We start from the raw sequence: 19398 nt of genomic DNA on the forward strand, positions 1-19398 counted from the left end.
GTTCGGAATCAGGAGTATACAGTGGCGATAGGAACAACCACAGTTCAGTCTTACTGGGAAAGCATCTACATTCCAATTAGATCTATGCAATCCTGCATTGTGCAAGGATAAAAATTATGAGGACTTATGCAAATAAGCGGATCGGACAGTCAGGCAGGCTTAGGAGCTCCAAACTGATGTGGGAATGTCGCGAAGAACTTGGCAACATAGCGGACCGCAGCAGTGTAAAACTTGTTTGGGTACCAGGTTACCAAGGAATCGAATTGACCTTTCGGTCATGCTTATAATCCGGTGTGTAGTTCTTCTTCTTCTTCTTCTAATGGCGCTACAACCCTTTGTGAGTCTTGGCCTGCTTAACAATGTTCTTCCATTCTGCCCTGTCGGATACTTTCCTTCGCCACTGCCTGATGTTCATGGTTTTAAGATCCCTCTTTACATCGTCTATCCATCTTTTACGGGGCCTTCCTCTTGTTCTGTTTCCTTGGGGCTTCCATCTCTGGACTACTTTTACAGCTCGATTATCTGGCATTCTTTCTAGGTGACCAAGCCAGTTTAGTCTTTGTGACTTTACAAATCTGACAATATCTGCGCTCTGCATTAGTTCATCCAGCTCGTGGTTCATTTTAATTCTCCACGAACCATCGCTGCATTGGGTTGGTCCAAATATCTTCCTTAGTATTTTGCGCTCAAATATTCTCAGTTGATTTTCATCAGTGGTTGAGAGGGTCCACGTTTCACATCCATATGTGACCACTGGTCTAATTACTGTTTTGTAGATTCTCAGCTTAGACTCACGATTCAGTAACTTACTTTTCATTAAGTCTTTGTATGCATAAAAGCACTTATTACCGCTAAGAATCCGTGCTTGTATTTCTTGACTGATGTTGTTGTTGTCATTTATTATTGAGCCTAGGTAGGGAAAAGTGGAGGCATATTTGTAGGTATGATTGTCTACCTTCAGATTCTCATGTTCCTTCGATTTTGTACACTCCATATATTTTGTTTTGCTTTCATTTATATATAGACCAAACGTAGCAGCTTCTCGTTTCAGTTCTATAACTTTTTCGCTTAAAACCCTTTTGTTGCGGCTTATTATGGCAACATCATCCGCATATTTGCATAGATCTTGTATTAATACAGCCGTTTATATCCAGTTTTCTAACAACAACTTCTAAAGTTAGATTAAACAGTGTTGTTGATAAGGCATCCCCTTGTCTAACTCCATTTTCAATATCAAAGTCCTGCGTCATATCTCCATCTATTCTCACCATAGCTTTGGAACCCTCCAGAGTCATTTGTATAAGTTTAACCAACTTATTGGGTATCTCTAACATAGATAGTTGCTTTAACATCTTTTGTCGATCTACTTCATCAAACACCTGTTTGAAATCGATATACAAGTTGTAAATAGGTATGTTATATTCAACACATTTTTCATGTATACCTCTTAACATATGTATTTGGTCTATAGTTGACCTCTTTGGTCTGAAGCCACATTGGTATTCACCAATAATCTCCTCCGAAAACGATTCCAGGCGGCTGTATATAATTCCTGATAATATCTTGGAGATGACATTTAAAACTGTTATGCCCCTATAATTTTTGCAGAGTCGTTTGTCTCCCCCTTTGTACATAGGAAGTATGATTCCTACTTTCCAATCTTCTGGGATGACTTCTAGTGTCCATATGCGGTCGATTAGTTTATGGATACGCCTCCATAGCGCATGTCCACCATTCTTTATCAGTTCTGCAGTTATTCCATCTGTGCCAGGTGCTTTGTTATTTTTTAGATGTTTTATGACGTTTATCGTTTCTTCCAATGTTGGTTGCTCAACTAGTTGTTCTGCTGTGTGGTGAATTATCTCTTCATCTTCGTTTTGTTCCTCTTTCTCGCTGATAATTGCCCCATTTTTGTCCTTGCAAACTTTTGATCTTGTCATGTATCCTTGGGTGCATTGCTTGGTTTCCTTGTAAAATTTTCTAGTCTCTCTTCTGTTATTATAATCTGTAATTTGTTGTATTTTTCTATTCGACATTTCTCTCTTTTTCCTTCTGCATATTTTCTTTGCATCTTTTCTGAGTTCTTCATATGCCTTTCTATTCGATCGGGAATCCCTTTGTAGACATTTTAGTCTTTAGTTATAACTGTATAAAACATTTGAGTGGCTCAGTGCCATATTTGCCTAACCCACAATTTTTCATATTTCGCGCTTTTGTGCTCTTTCAAAATCATCATATCTGTCTATGCCAAAGTTGCCTATCCCGATATATGACATAAAACAAGGCTGACACCTATGATTAACCTTAGCAAACAAAACTTACTTTGACACAATTTGAGGTGATTTGAGCCCTTTGAGCCAGTCCTGCCTAAACCACTAAACATGGCGTAGTCAAGCTACAAGACGTTAACATTATCAGAAATATCGGGTGACGATAGCGATAACGACAAAAACTATGTGCCAGATGACCAAAGTACGGGCAAGATAAATTTGTTTCCTGTATAATTTTTTATTTCCCCTTTACGTAATTGTCCTTTTTGCATAAAAACAAATGAGGGTTAGGCATATTTATACTCGTACTCAGAACAAAAAGTAATAAATCGAGTTAAAGCATAATATTTTTGATAAATAGATACCAAAATCATGTTTTTAAACAATGCAAAATATCATTTTACAGTTTATAGTTTGGTTTAGTTTTTTGTTACGACTCTGCACATATGTTATTATTTTATTTTGGTCGCATTAGATAATTTTGTTGGATAGGCATGTCTCTCCTAAATACTCTGCGAATGTTAGTTGAATCATTTTAGTCATTTGAAATTTCTAAATTATTTTAAAGAACCTAATTTATATTTTTTTAACTAGATGAGAGCCAAGATGAGTATATCGTCTTGTCTTGTCTTATTTATCACATTCAGAACTGCCTACCAACAGCAACTAAAGAAATTACCTTTTACAGCGATAGTTGCGGTGGTCAAGATTGCAACATTAAAGATATATTGGCACTGAGTAATATTTTGCAATACTAGGAAATTGAAAAAATAGATTTAAAATTTTTCATTCCTGGCCATAGCTTTTCTAGCTGCGATCAAGATTTTGGTATAAAAGAAAGAGAGAAAAAGTATCATCCTCAAATTGTTGATCCAAATGATTGGTTGAATGTAATTAAAAAGACTAAAAAGAAAACACTAACATTTGTTGTGTATCAGATGACAGCAGATCACTGTTTTACTACAAGAAGTTTGGAAGAGTCCATAACTTGATTTAACAAAAAGAGTTGGTCGTAGTAGACATGTAGTTTTATTGATTTGCCTGTTGAACTACCATTGTTGCATCCCCATGGACGACTTATTACAAAGGAAAAAAAAAGAAAGATTTAACTGATCTCCTTAAATGTATACCTCCAGAACATCACAATTTTTACAGATCGCTTCAATCAGGGACCATTGAAGAACCAACTGGAGATTCAATTGAGTCTGACATTGAAAATGAGTAATAACATAATTTTTGGACTTATTTTATCGTTACCTATCCAACAACTGTATTGCTTATTTTAATATTAGTATTAGCGCCAAAGTTGCCTACAAGTTCTTATCAAAAGTATGATTCACGTGTTCATGTTTAATTTTTCTTTGTATAACTTTTAGTTAAAGTAGTATCTTGTTTGTTTACAAAATATATTGAAATGTTTCTACTTCGAGTGTTTTTTTTATTATTGCCAATTTACTTTACATCTACTTTCTCACTTATAATGAAAGTGCAGCTTAGGCAAGTATGGAACTGAGCCACTCATTTATATAGTGTATGATAAATAAAAAAACAGATAATTCCAAACACAATATTTTATTGTATTTATAACATCCATATATGTATAACTTTAAATATAAAAATATATCAACTTAAAACTAACCTATACCCCGAACAACATAAAAGGAACGAATAATTTTAAAATATTTATAAAAACAAGCAGCATTCATAATATCTAATGGTACTTAACTATTAAATATTCGAAATTATTGTTTCTAACTTTTAAGCTTGTCTTATATATAGTGTGTTTCAAAATTTTCTGGGATAAATTTCATATATCGGCACTATCCAATTTTGATAGAATTCTGAAATCCTATTTTTTGCGAACTTAACTACATGGAAAATATTGGAATAATAAAAAAAATATTAATAACTTTGACATAACAAATTTAAAACGTAAAAGTTTGTTCTAACTTGGTGACTAAAATTCTCATAATTTTTAAAAGAAGCTGGTCTATCATGAATGCGTTAGAGTGTCCACCTTATTCATCTAACAATGGTCATTTGAATTTTTCTGAATTCCAAATTTGTTTATAGTTGTGTAGAATTATAAAACAATTTAACACCACCATGTTAAGACTGTGAAATCATAGCATTTTTTTTTTGTTAACTAAACATATCACAAATTTTGTATTTTTTCTCTGATGGTAAGAGTTTTTGAGACATTTTAGTAATTTTTTAAACAAATTATCTATCATAACATTAGATTCCAGAATATATGTACCGGCATATTCAAAGATTTTTTAATTATTGCTTCAAAATAATATGTAATATTTATTATGTTTTATTTTATTTTATATTTCCAAAATATTGTGCTTAACTGTTTAAATTTATTATTTTTGCCAAAAGACCGTTTGATAGGAATTTCTGTACTGCAAACTTTTACTAATTTTTGAGACACATGGTATATTGTTAATTCGTTACAATTGATTCGAAAATCTACTATATGTTGTCTAAATCCAAACATTGTGGATTGTTCTTAAAACTGCCAGTATCTTCCAGAACTGCGTGTGGGGAGCATATCCAAGGATCATTTGTTTGTTGTTGCCAAAGATTTAATCTTGTCTTCAAATTTTGAAATATGCTTTGAGAACTATTTTTCTTAACGATGTTATTAACTTCTTCAGGATCATACTTTAGGTCATATAATTCCCACTCGGGACGCTTATAATATCCTTGTAAGGTTTTATACCACATTGGGTTTTTGTGTGATTTGGTGTTGTTCAAAATATCCTAGAAATTAAAAAAACTAATAATACATTACCTACAACCATTTTACATATTAATTAACTAGTAAACTAAAGTAAGCATAATAGCAACGAATATAAACGCATAAAGAAGTACATTTCAAATGGGAGAAATGGTCACGGTTAGTATACTTCAAAATACTTCTTAGATGGCGACTGCATAAATTTTATTATATTTTTTGTAGATTTCTACATATTTAAATTAAAAAATTGAATTACTCACTCAGTGTCGAGTGACTCGACACTGAGGAGTAGGCAGATTGAGACCTCAGTGCCGAGAGACAGTTCTTGCAATATAGATCACGATACTGGTACGTCTCGAGTGAGGGGAGTAGGCAGATTGAGACCCCGAACTCGAAAAGAAACCGTATCACTCTTGATAATGGCTCCAAAATGGGTGCCGAAACGTCGAGTTTTAAATTCTCAACGCGGTTCTTCCCGAGAACTCAGTAATTTTCATATATATATATATATATATATATATATATATATATATATATATATATATATATATATATATATATATATATATATTATATATATATATATATATATATATATATTGTTGTACTTTTGAATGTCCATAAGCAATAAAAAACCGATATACAAATTTTATTACTTAAATAAAAATTAAAATTATTGATATTTCATAAAGACACGGGCATATAAATTTTCAAACACCCTGTATAAGACAAAATATGTATTTTAAGTTGTTCGAAGAATTGTTCATTAGGCCTCAGAGACAAGACTTTCAAATATTATCGATAAGAAATTTAAATAAGTCGGTTATTGTGGAATGGATTTACCCGGAATAAAAGTGTATATAGAAAGTGTAAACAATAGACCGGGATTTGCGGTGGTTTTTTCTCCCCGAAAGATTATATCGGTAAAAGTTTATTAACAAAAGACATTGAATTGAGAAACAGGTATCGTTTGTAGCTATTAGTAAGAAATATTTGTAAAGCAGATAGATTTAGTTAGAATAATTAAAGAAGGTTGTTTTCTGGAATTACCCGAATGACGTTTTATAGAGAGAGTTGTTTGGTAATGATATACGTCACAGAGGTGGATGATTTTTATTGGTCAAGTTTTGAATGCAAGGAGGTGGCGGTTTTTGGCTATGAGAGAGGAGAGAGAAAAAAAAAGTTGGTTAGTCAGTTTTAGTCGTCCAAGAAGGAAGGAGCTTTGTGATTTGTGTTTGTTTGAAGTTCTGAAGACGTAATTTACCGGGTGTGTTTATTTGCTGTGTAAAAGCTGACCAGTGTGAGGAACGGGGTACAGAGAGATAGAAAACCAAAGGGTATACGAATATAAATAGCAGACGAAGCCGGAAACATTTGGAGTTGTAAACAGGCGCGGAGATTGGCTCAGAAGGAGGCTGCATAGACTAACACGAGTTGTTGGGTTGCAGATACAGTGACAGATAGGAGAAAGGTGTACGTCATCTGGACCACAATAGGAGCAGAAGCAGAGAAAGGATTTTTTTGTTGTGGCGTGGCCATAGAATTGCAACGGCAGAGAAGGAAAGGTCAGTCAATTTTCATTAGAGCCGGAGTGTGATTTTCATTTATTAATTAAATAAATTGAATAAATAATAGAGACAGTTAATTTTGCGATCACTTAAAAAAAAAGGAATTATAAAAAGAGCTTAGTTATAACACATATTAAAAATCAATGTAAAATAACATTTGGGTCCATGATAGAAAACAACTTCTCATATATTTAAAGTTAGTATATTGCAAATATTACAGGATTGATTGTTATATAAAATTTCATTAAAATAAAGGACATCTCACATATAGTTCAGTTGAAATTCTATGTATTTTATTCAGGTCATATTACCTATCCCGATTAGGAAGCCAATTGGAAAATATTTTGAATCCACGATCAAAGGTAAATAGTACAATTTAAATAGCCTGAGATTGTAATTAATTAATGCTGATTTATTGTGATTAATTGGAGATTAGATCATTTAATAAATATAGACAGGATTTTTCCTAAGTAAGCAATATAATACAATTTAAATAGCATAACAAAATGGTCCCCAACGTGTAAAGCTTTGAAAAATATTTCTAGTTGGCAAATTTGAAAGGATAGGAGTAGACGAGCAGATATTTGAAAGTTATATGCCGGGGATAAAGTGAAATATTATGTAAAAATTGAGGACATAAAGATTTATATATTTTTTTTAAGATACAATTTACCATAATTGATTTATTCGTGATATTGACAATTTATAGGTTACCATAATTGATTTATTTGTGTGATATTTACATTTGATAATTTTACCATACTTGAATTATTTGATTGATTTTGACATTTGATATTTTACCATTTGATTTATTTGTGGGATATTGAAATTTGATACTCGTACTCAAGAGTTATTACATTTGAACAGGAAAAGTCCCGTTTGTTGCAACAGACCAGTAGAATTTTATATTTGGCGGGGATATTATTGCACAAATTTCAAAGTTTCATATTTGGCGGGGATAAATAATCTAACGAACATGTCGACCACAAGGAGTCAAAGCAAAACGCAAGAAAGGAAAGAGGATAAGATAGAAGAGGAAACAATTATTGATGAAGGATCGGATAATGAAGGAAATGCTACAATAATGGAGAAAAGAAAAGAAACAGGGATGTTAGAAAAATTATTAGCTATGATGCAAATACAGACACAACAAATACAAGAATCGTCACAAAAAATGGATAAAAATCAACTGGAAACAAAACACATAATGGATGAAACAAAACAAACAATGGAAGAAAACCAACGGGAAACAAAACAAACAATGAGCAATATAGAGCAGCGTCTGGAAAACTATGAACAGGAAATTAAAGGATGTGTTGAGGGGATAAAGAAAGAACTGATATAACAAATAGAAGAGATTAATGAAATTAAAAATAATATGAAAGAACAAGAAATGAGAATTAAAGATAATTTGGAGGAATTAGAAATAAAATTTGAAAATGCGCTACAAGAAGACCGGAAAGAAACGGAAAGGAGATTTAAACAAATTGCAGAGATGGAGATAAGAGGAGTAGAAAGAAAGGAAGTCATCGTACATAGCACAGAAGACGTAAAAGTGCGATTTGGCGGGGATATAAGGAAAATACACCCAGTGCCTTTTATAAATAACCTAAAGGAAAAAGTCAAATACATAGGACCGTTTGCAACAGCAAAGGAAACCATCAGAAACCATCTCAAAGAAGAGGCAAATCTTTGGTTTGTCAGCAAGGAAGAAGAATTGGACAATTGGCAAGATTTTGAGAGAAGATTCTTAAATTATTTCTGGGGAAAAATCCAGCAACTACAAGTAAATAAAGAGTTACAAAATGGAAAATACCATGAGAGGATGGGCGTATCAGAAAAGATGTACGCATTACAACTCTATAATAATGCAAAACATTTGCAATATAATTATTCATCAGAACAATTGGTAGAGTTGATATCGCGACATTTTGAAGATACCTTGGAAGACCACATAAATCTCCAAAATTACAAGGACATTGACAGCTTATGTCAATTTTTGCAAATGAGAAAATCACGTAGGCATGAAAGAAGAGAAAGAAGACCGCAAGAAAATTATAGACAAAGAGAAAACCAAGAATATAGAGATAGAGGTCAAAATTTTAGAAGAGATTATACAAGACGAGAATTCATACCTAGACGGGGATATGAAAATAGACCGAACGGAAGAGAGAATTATGAACCCAGAACCCAGAGATGGAATGAAAACAGGGATCGGGAAAATCAGAGTAGAAATAACCGCCCATACCAAGGAAACAGATACAATAACCCACGGAATGAACAGGAATCTCGCGGTAACCGATACGGGAATGATAGACCAAAAGAGAACAGAAGAGAAATAAATAATATGCAAAGAGAAGAAAATGAATATGAGAGAGAAGATGACGGGAGAGAAAACACAGAAGAACAACAGGCGTGTTTTCAAGAAGGCGCTCACTAAAAACGAAGAAACAAACAGGAATTTTTTGTCACCCCAAGGAATTTATTAAACTGGCAGGAAACAATGAAAAGAGAAATGGAGTTAATTTAAAATTTGTGGATGGATTTATAAATGAGAAACCAATTAAAATTATGATAGACAAAGGCTCTGAAATAACACTGGTCAACAGAAAATTAATCGAAGAAGTAAATTTAACAAGTCTAATTTATACCTAGGGTGAATTTAGTGGGCGCAAATAAACGGACATTGGCAACAATAAATGAAGGTATACGACTAATGGTACGATTGAAAAAAATATGTATGCACTTCAATGTGTAATAATGCCGAATATGTCACATGACATGATTGTAGGCGTTGACGAATTAACGGAAAAACATGTAGTGATCGACTTCAAAACCAATACGATGAAAATAACAAAGGAAAAAGAAGAAGAACAGGATAAGGAACAAGAGAAACAAATTACGGACGAATCAGAGAAAGAACAAACGGTGGAAATGAACCTGGCGACGAAGAAAGGAAAAGGAAGAAAGAGGGGAAAAGGTCTGAAAAAGATCAAAGAAAAAAAAACCTGGGATTCCTCAAAAGATGAGACGAGCTCAGGAGAAGAAGATGGAAAAATTTTGACAAGAAATGAAAGCAAAACTTGGGATTCCTCAAAAGAAGAGACGAGCCCAACAAAAAAAAAAACGAAGGAAAATGAAGAGGACACAATGGAGACAGTGGTGTTTGAAGAAGACACGGAGTACACGGTGAATATGTGCGAAAAATTTGATGGGAGAGACAAAAAATTGATATGTGGAGAAGGCAAAGAAAATTATTTGCGTATAATTTTAAGAGACTATGAAACGCTGATAAATGTGGAAAACCGAGTGGCCACAAAATACGAGCACTCATTTGAGGTGAAAAACTTGGGAAATTTTCGATCGAAGACTTATCCAATTCCTTATAAGTATCGGCAAGAAGTAAAGCAAGAAATCAAAAAAATGTTGGAAGATCAAATCATTGAGAGATGTGACTCACCCTATATTAACCCAATTGTGATAGTGAAGAAGAGCAGTGGAGAGTTAAGACTCTGTTTAGATGCCCGAAATATCAACCAACACACAGTATCACAATATGAATCACCGTTAAATATCGAGGCCATTTTTGGAAGAATCACGGGATCACATATTTTCTCAAAAATTGATCTAAAGCATAGTTTTTGGTTAATACCTTTGGCTGAAAAGTGTAGAAACTACACTGCCTTTTCAATTGATGGTATAGTATACCGATTTAAGGTAGTTCCGTTTGGATTACAAAGCGCCTGTGCAGCACTTGTACGAGCTTTGCATACCATTGTGAATCACCATGAAGAGTTCATCGTCCATTACATCGACGATTTATTAATTTTTTCACAAGATATGCAGAGTCATGTGGAACATATCAAAATAATTTTGAAAGAATTGGACACAGCGGGATTAAAACTAAACATTGAAAAATGTCAATTTTTTCAAAAGGAAGTGATTTATTTGGGTTTCAAACTTGACACCGAAACTGTAAGTCTAGCCGAGGACAGAGTAAAGCTCATCGACGAATACCCAAGACCAACAAATCTAAAAACATTGCGAGGGTTTCTCGGTACGATAAATTATTTCAAGAAATTAATTCCCGATTTAAGCCAAAAAGAAATTCCTTTAATAAAATTGTTAAAGAAAGGGACAAAATGGAATTGGAAAGAAGAACAGGAGGAAGCTTTCAAAATATTGAAACAAGAATTTACTAAAGGAACAAAAATATATCACCCTATTTACAATTTGCCGTTTATACTCCGTACGGATGCGTCGATACAGAAATTTGCAGGAGTGTTGTCGCAAATACAAAACGGCCAAGAGGTTCCGATATGTTTTATATCTCGAGTGACTAAAACACATGAGAGAAAATACAGTGTCACCGAGTTGAAATTCGCCAGTGTACTATTTTGCGTAAACAAATTAAGGTTTTACTTATTGGGAGCTAAATTCACCATCGAAACGGATCATGCAGCATTGATACACATCATGAAGAATCGATTGGTAAATAACAGAATACACAGAGGCATTCTGCTCTTACAAGAGTATGATTTCCAATTTCGATACATCAAAGGGAAAGACAACATAATAGCTGATGCTTTAACACGGGACGAAGATACAGGAAAAAAGGAGACAATTACATTACATGTGGGATTTAATATATTGACACAAGACGAAGGGATATTTTCGTTAAATGAGATAAGGACCGACCAGGAAGGCCTAGAAGAAAGAGAAAAGAGAAGAGCAGAGCTAGAAAACGAGATATTTTTTAAGAGAATAGACGGAAAGGAATTATATTTAGTGACACCGACATTGGCAGAAAGAATCATCAAGAAACTACACGAGGAAAATGGACATATTGGCAGTAGAAAGGTATGGCTTGTATTTAGGGAAAACTACATCAGTCGACAAGATTACCGCATTGCAAAAGAGATCACACAGAAATGCGAAGTATGCCAGAAATACAAGAGCAGGAATTTTAAAAACGAAAATATTGCAAAGAGCATTGTATCCCGGAACAACCTGGACATTATAGCCATCGACATGTTAAGCGATCTAATTGTGACCACGCAAAGGAACAAGCATATTCTGGTGATGGTGGATGTGTTCTCAAAATACGTAAAATTATATAGTTGCCGCACCACAAAAGGGGAAGAAATATTGAGAAAAATAGACAATTTCATCGCTACGGTAGGAACCCCAAGAAAAATTTTACTAGACAATGCAACGTACTTCCGAAATGATCGTTTCAAGCGACAGCTTAGAGAACGGGGAATCGAGACGAACTTTGTAAGCATCAGGCATCCCCAAAGTAATCCTTCTGAGCGATTTATACAAGAGGTAACGAAATTTCTTCGCATTGCAACGGATGGTCAACATCGGCGATGGGACAGAAAATTGGGAGAAATAGAGATGTACCTAAATTCCATGCCAAGTACAGTAACGAAAGAAACACCAGAATATATCATGAAAGGCGTCATGCCGATAAGACCGTGGGAAGATCCAGAACAAAGAGAGTATTAGCTAACTGAGTTAGCCCAAGTTAGCCCAAGACTCCAGAACAGATCAGAGGTAATGTAAGTCGAAAAAACTTCACCAGCTACAGGGGGTCATGTAAGATGCCCCCATCTTCAGTTTTTAATAATCAATAAGTTAAGTCTATTGCATTTACCTTGATAAAACCATGAGGATTATATTTTAATACGGATGTCCTTCGAAAGTTTTTTTAAGTGGCCATACAATGTTTTTTAACAACTTTTTATTTAACTGATGATGGAATGATTTAATTCCGAAAAGATCTTCTTAAAATAAAAATTTAAGCTTGTAATAAGCAATTTTTTTATACCTTAATACACACGAACACCACGTGCTTTATATATATATATATATATATATATATATATATATATATATATATATATCTACATATATATATGTATATATTTATGTATATATATATATATATATATATATATATATTATATACTCTACTGTCTAATCATGAGTAACACATGTATCAGTTTAAGATTCTGAACTTTTTATCAAGAGCTTTCTCTACACCAATGTGTGTTACTTATTAAAATACATATAAATGTATTGTCCTGTTTCAGCAGCAACAATTCAATGTATACTTACTTGGAATGTAGGCGATAGGTAGAGATCTTGATCGATCGGAAAAGGAGCGTAATAATTTAAATTGTGAATCAGTTTGTACCTTTGGGTACGCGCCATTCTCATGGGATAAAACATTGTAATTTCATGCAAATTATGACTTCCAAAGATGATTTCTTTAGATTTATCAGCTGGTTCTAAAAATAAATGTTGGTGTTAAATGTTTTATGGTTTATTATTTGATTTTACCGTACCGTAAGGTCTATTATCAAACTTTTATATATAGAATAATTCAATAGGAGGTTGTAATAATTTTTTTACAATATTAAAAATTAATAACACAAGCCCACTACTCGACCTCCTGTGTTAACAGAGACTGACCTAGCAACCTTTAAAAAGATAAGTGTCGTCAATTCGCAAGAAGCAGTAATCGTAAACCATGGATCAGTAACCAAACATGGGAAATTATAGAACAAAGAAGGCATCTTAAAATTAGCAGTTAGTATTTAAGTGATTATAAAACCTTGTCTAGAGAACTTTAATGAAAATATTGCAAAGATAAAGATGACTATATTTTTAACATTTACCAGGAAATAGAAATCCATACCCATTGAAATGAAACAAGAAATCTCTTTTCGAAAGTGAATCTTCTTGATCGGGAATTTAAACCCAAAAACTATACTTTAAAAGATGAAACAGGTAATTTGGTAAGTAATACGCATGCGGTTCTGGAGAAATACTGCACATAACTATACAAAGAGGAAACTTCTAACATGAAACCATATCACAGCACAAGAAATCACAACAACAAACCTAGAACCAGATATCCTAAAGTTCTGAAGTTGTGAAAGCTATAAAACACCTTAAAAGAAATAAATCACCTGGTTGAGATGATACACTATATAGTGAAGCGAATAATGAAGTCAGAATAAGAATTTAAAACCATAAGTTCAAGCCTTTTAAAATCAGTAAAAGTGATTTACAAATGGAAAGGCGCTATCTCTAACACAGACAAAAAGATCTAAAAACTTAGATATGCAGTCGATACAACTCTAATATCTGCATTTGAAGAAACAAAAAAATCAAACTTGCTACAGTTAGTGGAAACCGAAAGTAATAGATAGGATCACAAGATAAAAGATCAATCTTCTTCTTCTTCTTGTGCCACTACTATCGGAGATTGGAAATCATCAAGGCTATCCTGACCTTGTTTACAGCTGACCTAAAGAGTTCATTAGTGGTACAGTCAAACCAGTCTCTCAAATTACCCAACCATGACATTCTTCTACGGCCTGAATTCCGTTTTTCTTCTATTTTTCCTTGCATTATATTTTGAAGTAATGCGTATTTACGTCCTCTCATCAGGTGACCCAAATATTCGAGTTTTCTTCGTTTGATCGTTGACAAAATTTCTGGGTCTTTTCCTATCCTTCGCATTACTTCAAAGTTTGTGACTCTTTCAACTCAACTTCAAAAGATCAATAAACAATAACAAAAATTATGACAAACGATTATTCAAACTCAAACAACAGGAACCTTGCACCAGTTTGAAACGTTAAAGAGTTCAATTATCTAGTATCTTACATTAGTAATGCAGGTTCTTGTGAAACCGAGAAACGTAGGTGAATAGGAATGACCAAAAATGCTATGAGTTAGTTACTAAAACTATGGAAAGATCGCTTCTTGTCGAAGAACATCAAAATGAGATTGGTATGTACCTTATGACGCATTCGAGACGAATGGTTCGGATCTCATGGACAGAGCACAAAACAAATCACTCATTCCTCCATGAGTTTAACATTCAGATCTAACTCTCCTCTAGTCTCGTAAGCGTCTTTAAGTTTTTCTGATATACTGCAAGAAGAAGTAATGATAGTCTCGAGAGACTTATAATTTGGGGAAACGGTGAAGATCGCAGAGACAGAAGTCACTCACCCATGCAATTCAGTTCAATCATTTCAAGTGCAGCAATCCAGTGGCAAGACATTCTGAGAGTCCACGAGAAAACCCGATGGGAAGAGATAGTTGCTCGCATGGTAGGAAATCACGACATTCAGTAATAAGGAAGCGACTAGAGGGAGACGGGGAGAGAGAAGTAATTGATTATCATCTTCCACATTTAAGAGTTTCAAATACGTTGAAATCTTATATCTTATTTACAAAATCTTATAAAATTTAATGTTTAAAATGAAATGTTATAAAATAAAACGGAAATTTTTTAAAATTACCTTTAATCAAAAGTGGCAACAATGATTTTCCTGTCAAGTAATCGAATTTCTTCCCAACTGTGTTTTCTTCAATATTATTCTCATCTTTAATTCCATACCAATCTAATAATGTAGGAACGATATCTAGCAAACTGGCTAATGAATTGGTCACTTGATTTCTTCTCTCTTTATGTAACGGAGAAGAAATTAGCAGTGGTTCCGCCACGCCGGAATCGTACAAATTGGTTCTTCCATTTGGAAATGGTATTCCGTTGTCACTCGAGTATATAATCAAGGTATTGTCATAATGACCAGATTTTTTTAATTCATCAATAATAAGACCAACACCTAAAAATATCCAAAACTTCACTACAAAATATAATGTATGGTATAAATAGATATGTAAAATACATTTTAGTAGCATTATATAGTAAGTGTGGATGATGTATAGAGCTGTGTAAAGAATTAAAGGATTTATTTTGGCTAGCAAATATTACTGGTAATCCAGATTTATTATCAAATCTCTTAAATGGATGGTCAAGTTATACAAAAATAGGAATACACCAATTCTGCAATATGAAGATTTGAAATTTGATGTTTGTAGCGTTTACCAGATTTACCACCCTGTATATTGTACTTTTATCAAAATCTTTACTTGAATACTAGTTCAATCGTATATAATGCTTTCGATTTCATGTAGTCAGAGACATCTTAAAAAGATAAACAAAAGCCTAAAAACGTCTCAATCATTTTTTTTATTCAAACTATGTACAATTAAATTTGAACATATTAATTAAAAGTTTACTACATTGCTAATTTAATGTCTACCTAATCAAGTGTTCAAAGTGTCCCCCGTTGTTAATTTGACATTATTCTAAACGATGGTATAGGGCATCTATTACATTTCTACATATTTCTCTATAAATTATTATGGATTCATCGATAATTCTTTGCCTTAACTCTGCAACACTTGGTGGTTTAGTTTTATAAATTCTACTTTTCAAGTATTCCCAATAAATGGGATTAGGATTTAGCATTCAAATCGGGTGAATGAGGAGGCCATTCAATACTACATAATCTATCAATCCATCGTCCAGAAATGTCTGATCTAAATATCGCCAAACATTTCCACCAAAATAAACTGGATCTCCGTCTTGCTGAAACCATATCATTAAAATTGGTTCCAAACTTGTTTTTCAGGGTAGGTAAAATTTCATTTCTAAGTAGCATTTAACAAAATTATCGCTTGGTATTTTTATAGACAGCAACCTTAAATGGTCCCTTCATATCGATTTGTTAAGAAAGAAACTAGCCTCAGCCTGCTATGCAATAAGATCTGTTTCGAAGGAAATCAATTTAGCATCTTCCAAAATAACATATTTTTCTTTGTTCGAGTTTCATCTTCGATATGGCCTTCCTTTTTGGGGTTCTAGTACAGCTGCCCAATCTGATGTTATTTTTAAATTACAAAAAAGAGCAATATGGTATCTTTTTGGCCTCAGTAGAATAACACATTGCAGAAGCTACTTCAAAAATCACGAGTTTTTAACTCTTCCCTCTTTATATATTCCAGAAACTGTTTGCATTATTCGTAAACACCTACATGTTTTTCTATCAAGACCTAAAGATGACTACTCCACCAGAAATTCAAACTTTGATGGGTATTTACCGATCCCGTCCACTGAGTTAGTAAAGAAATCTATATTATATTCGACAAAAGAATTATACAACCATCTCCCTTTGTAACTTAAATTTACAACTTCTTTCCTTAAATTGACGAAAATTGACGAAAACCTATCTATCTGAAAGACCATATTATTCGGTGGAAGAGTTTCTTAACGAATAACTAAGAAATTATACAGTACGTTTAGGTACAAGCAACTAAATAAAGTATATCACATGTAGCAGCTTAAACTTATTCGTAAACTAGTTCGTAAGGTTTTATTATGCAATTTGAAATTTACTCAAATTTTGCAATGGAGTGTATATTTTATTATCTTTTATTTTGTGATTCTGTGATATTGATCATTTATGTAATTTTAGTAAATTTTAATTGTTATTATTATTTCTTTTGACTTTTTGTAAGCTTTGTCCATAAAATTGTACAATTTTCAGTGACAATAAAGCATATTTCTATTCTATAGTACACATTAAATAATTGTGACAACAGCACACATCCCTGTCTGACTCCTCTTTGAATTTCTGCTTGGTTTTGTTGCACTATCTTCCACCCTTACGACCGCTGTTTAATTGTAGTATAGATTTTTGATTAAATTAATATCCTTGGAATCTTTTTTCTCTGGATTTCGTCTTTATAGAGGGGGGCCTGGAATCTTCAAAATACATCTCAGTCCAGGACGCCGCCTGACTAACTTTAGTGCAGGATTCGTTCTTCGTACTCCCGGCGATAGTTCCCGAGGTACTTTAACATGCCCTCTCGTCGCCGAGTCTACGCCGAACGCCTACCTGCTAAACCAGACCCTCCTCTGTTATCCAGCGATCCGGAAGCGGAATGGCCGCTGTAAGGCCGGCATCACTTCCGAATCACTACCTTTATTTATTTATTCTCCATTCATACACATCTACACTCTATTCGTCAGCAAGGAGGCTCCCTATCTCGTTCCAGGTAGCGCGTAGAAGACACTCATCGCTCCTAGTTCGGCATCATTCCCAGATGGGCATTTCCTCCTTCCCCACAGTCTGATTCACGCATTCTAACTCATACAGTGTGACCCACTTTTCTAGCTTCACCTTTCAGCATCATTCACTCTTACCTTTAGCGTTGATCCAGCAGTCTTTCTTCCTCTTCTTTTTTCTTGATCACTGCACGGATATAGCTGTGTATGTTAGTCCAAACTAATTTATTTTCAATCATTCTCTCAATCATTTCTCTCACTGTACCAAAATTCACACCTGTCTCTCTCTTCATTCTGTTCCTTTCCACTATCCATCTGCTGCAATCTAACGTCGTATGTGTCACAGTGTCCGAGTATCCACAGTATAAGCATTCATCTGTATCAGCCTTTCCGATCCTATAGAGGTAGGCCCTAAAACACCCGTGTCCTGTGAGCACCTGCGTCAGGAAATAATTCAGTCGCCTGTGGCCACAGTCCACCCAATCTCTTATGTTCGGGATCAGCATTTTCGTCCACTGTGCCACATCTTCCGTGTTGTTCCATTCTTCTTGCCATCTTTCAACTGACCTTTCCCTTTCCTGTCTTCTCTCGGCCACAGTAAGGTTTGGACCTCTTCTCTCATAAAGCTCTTTTCTTTCCACCGCCAAAACATGCAACGGAACACATCCAGTGATGGTCCATAAGGCTGCCGCAGACATAGTCCTGTAGGCGCATGCCACTCGCAACAGACTTGTTCTGTCTACTCGTGTCATGAGACTCCTATAGGCCGTTATCTCTACCGCCTCGCTCCAGACTGGTGCCGCGTAGAGGACGATCGACTGTACAACACCGTGTAAGACCCTCCTCCTTTCGGATTTGGGATGTATTCTTGGAATCTAGGTGTAAGTATTTCAATGCATGTATGAGTTTACCATGTTGAACTCTGTCAAACGCTTTTTGAAAATTTATATAACATATGAATCCGTTTTTATTATATTCCCTGCATTTTTGTAATAGTACGGTTATTGCGTACAATGCCTTTCTTGTTCCCATTCCACCTCTAAATCCAAACTGTGTGTTGTCTAATTGTTCTTCACACTTTTTATATATGTAAATACGCTGTTGAATGACGTTGAGTAGTATTTTTAAAGTGTGGCTCATGAGGCTAATTAATCGGTATTCATCGCAAGAGTTAGGATTATTTTTCTTGGGTAAGGGTAAAAAGATAGATTTTAACCATTCATCAGGAATTTGAGCATCGTTGTATATTTTATTAAATAATTTAGTTAGATACTCTATATTTTCGTCATTCAGGATTTTTAATAAAGAATATTTTTCGTCAATCACGACGAAGAAATACTTCATAGTTAAAGAACCTGGGAGATTGGTATGGTATTGATACAAGCGTGCTATTTAGGGTGGCAGTGAATAAAATTAAGATACTTATGATGGTAACCAACGTTCTGAAAGGACATGGTACATAAAGAAGAAGAAGGATGTTTAATATTTTTACTGGAATTTCATCAGGACCTGGCGCTTTACCACTTTCATATGATGACTAAAAACGAATTAATCGAGAAAAGTGAATCGATGCGAAGAACCGTTTTTGGTGACGCGACTCGTGGCGCTAGTTCCGTAAATCTCGCTCGCCTCAGCATTTTACTATAGGGAAAAAAGGAATACAACGCCAGTATAGAAGCTTCACTTCAAAAAAATGTATACCACTTGTAAACATTTTTTTATTTTCAAACCGGATTCCAAGTTGAGTTCTAGTAAGAACAATTACCTGCTCTTTGTGTGTGCATATTTTAAAGATATTGTGTTTGTAAATGGACGACGTACCAATATTCAAAATCTTCATCTGCCAAAATTTTTGAAAATAGGTAAATAACT

The 19398-nt window shown here is 34.1% G+C and overlaps 1 protein-coding gene across 1 annotated transcript in view; it reads right to left on the reverse strand.

Annotated features, from left to right (window-relative positions):
- Nucleotides 1-3832: 3832 nt before the first annotated feature.
- Nucleotides 3833-19398, reverse strand: part of Sgsh (N-sulfoglucosamine sulfohydrolase) — a 31541-nt gene continuing 15975 nt past the window's right edge. The window contains exons 6-8 of the mRNA XM_072526699.1: nt 14912-15238; nt 12708-12880; nt 3833-5039 (exon numbers count right to left, since the gene is read on the reverse strand). Of these exons, the coding sequence (XP_072382800.1) occupies nt 4749-5039; nt 12708-12880; nt 14912-15238 (791 nt within the window). The 3' untranslated portion in view covers nt 3833-4748. The remainder of the gene's footprint in view (nt 5040-12707; nt 12881-14911; nt 15239-19398) is intronic.

The sequence above is a fragment of the Diabrotica undecimpunctata genome, chromosome 3, assembly GCF_040954645.1.
Source record: "Diabrotica undecimpunctata isolate CICGRU chromosome 3, icDiaUnde3, whole genome shotgun sequence".
Classification (NCBI taxonomy): domain Eukaryota; kingdom Metazoa; phylum Arthropoda; class Insecta; order Coleoptera; family Chrysomelidae; genus Diabrotica; species Diabrotica undecimpunctata.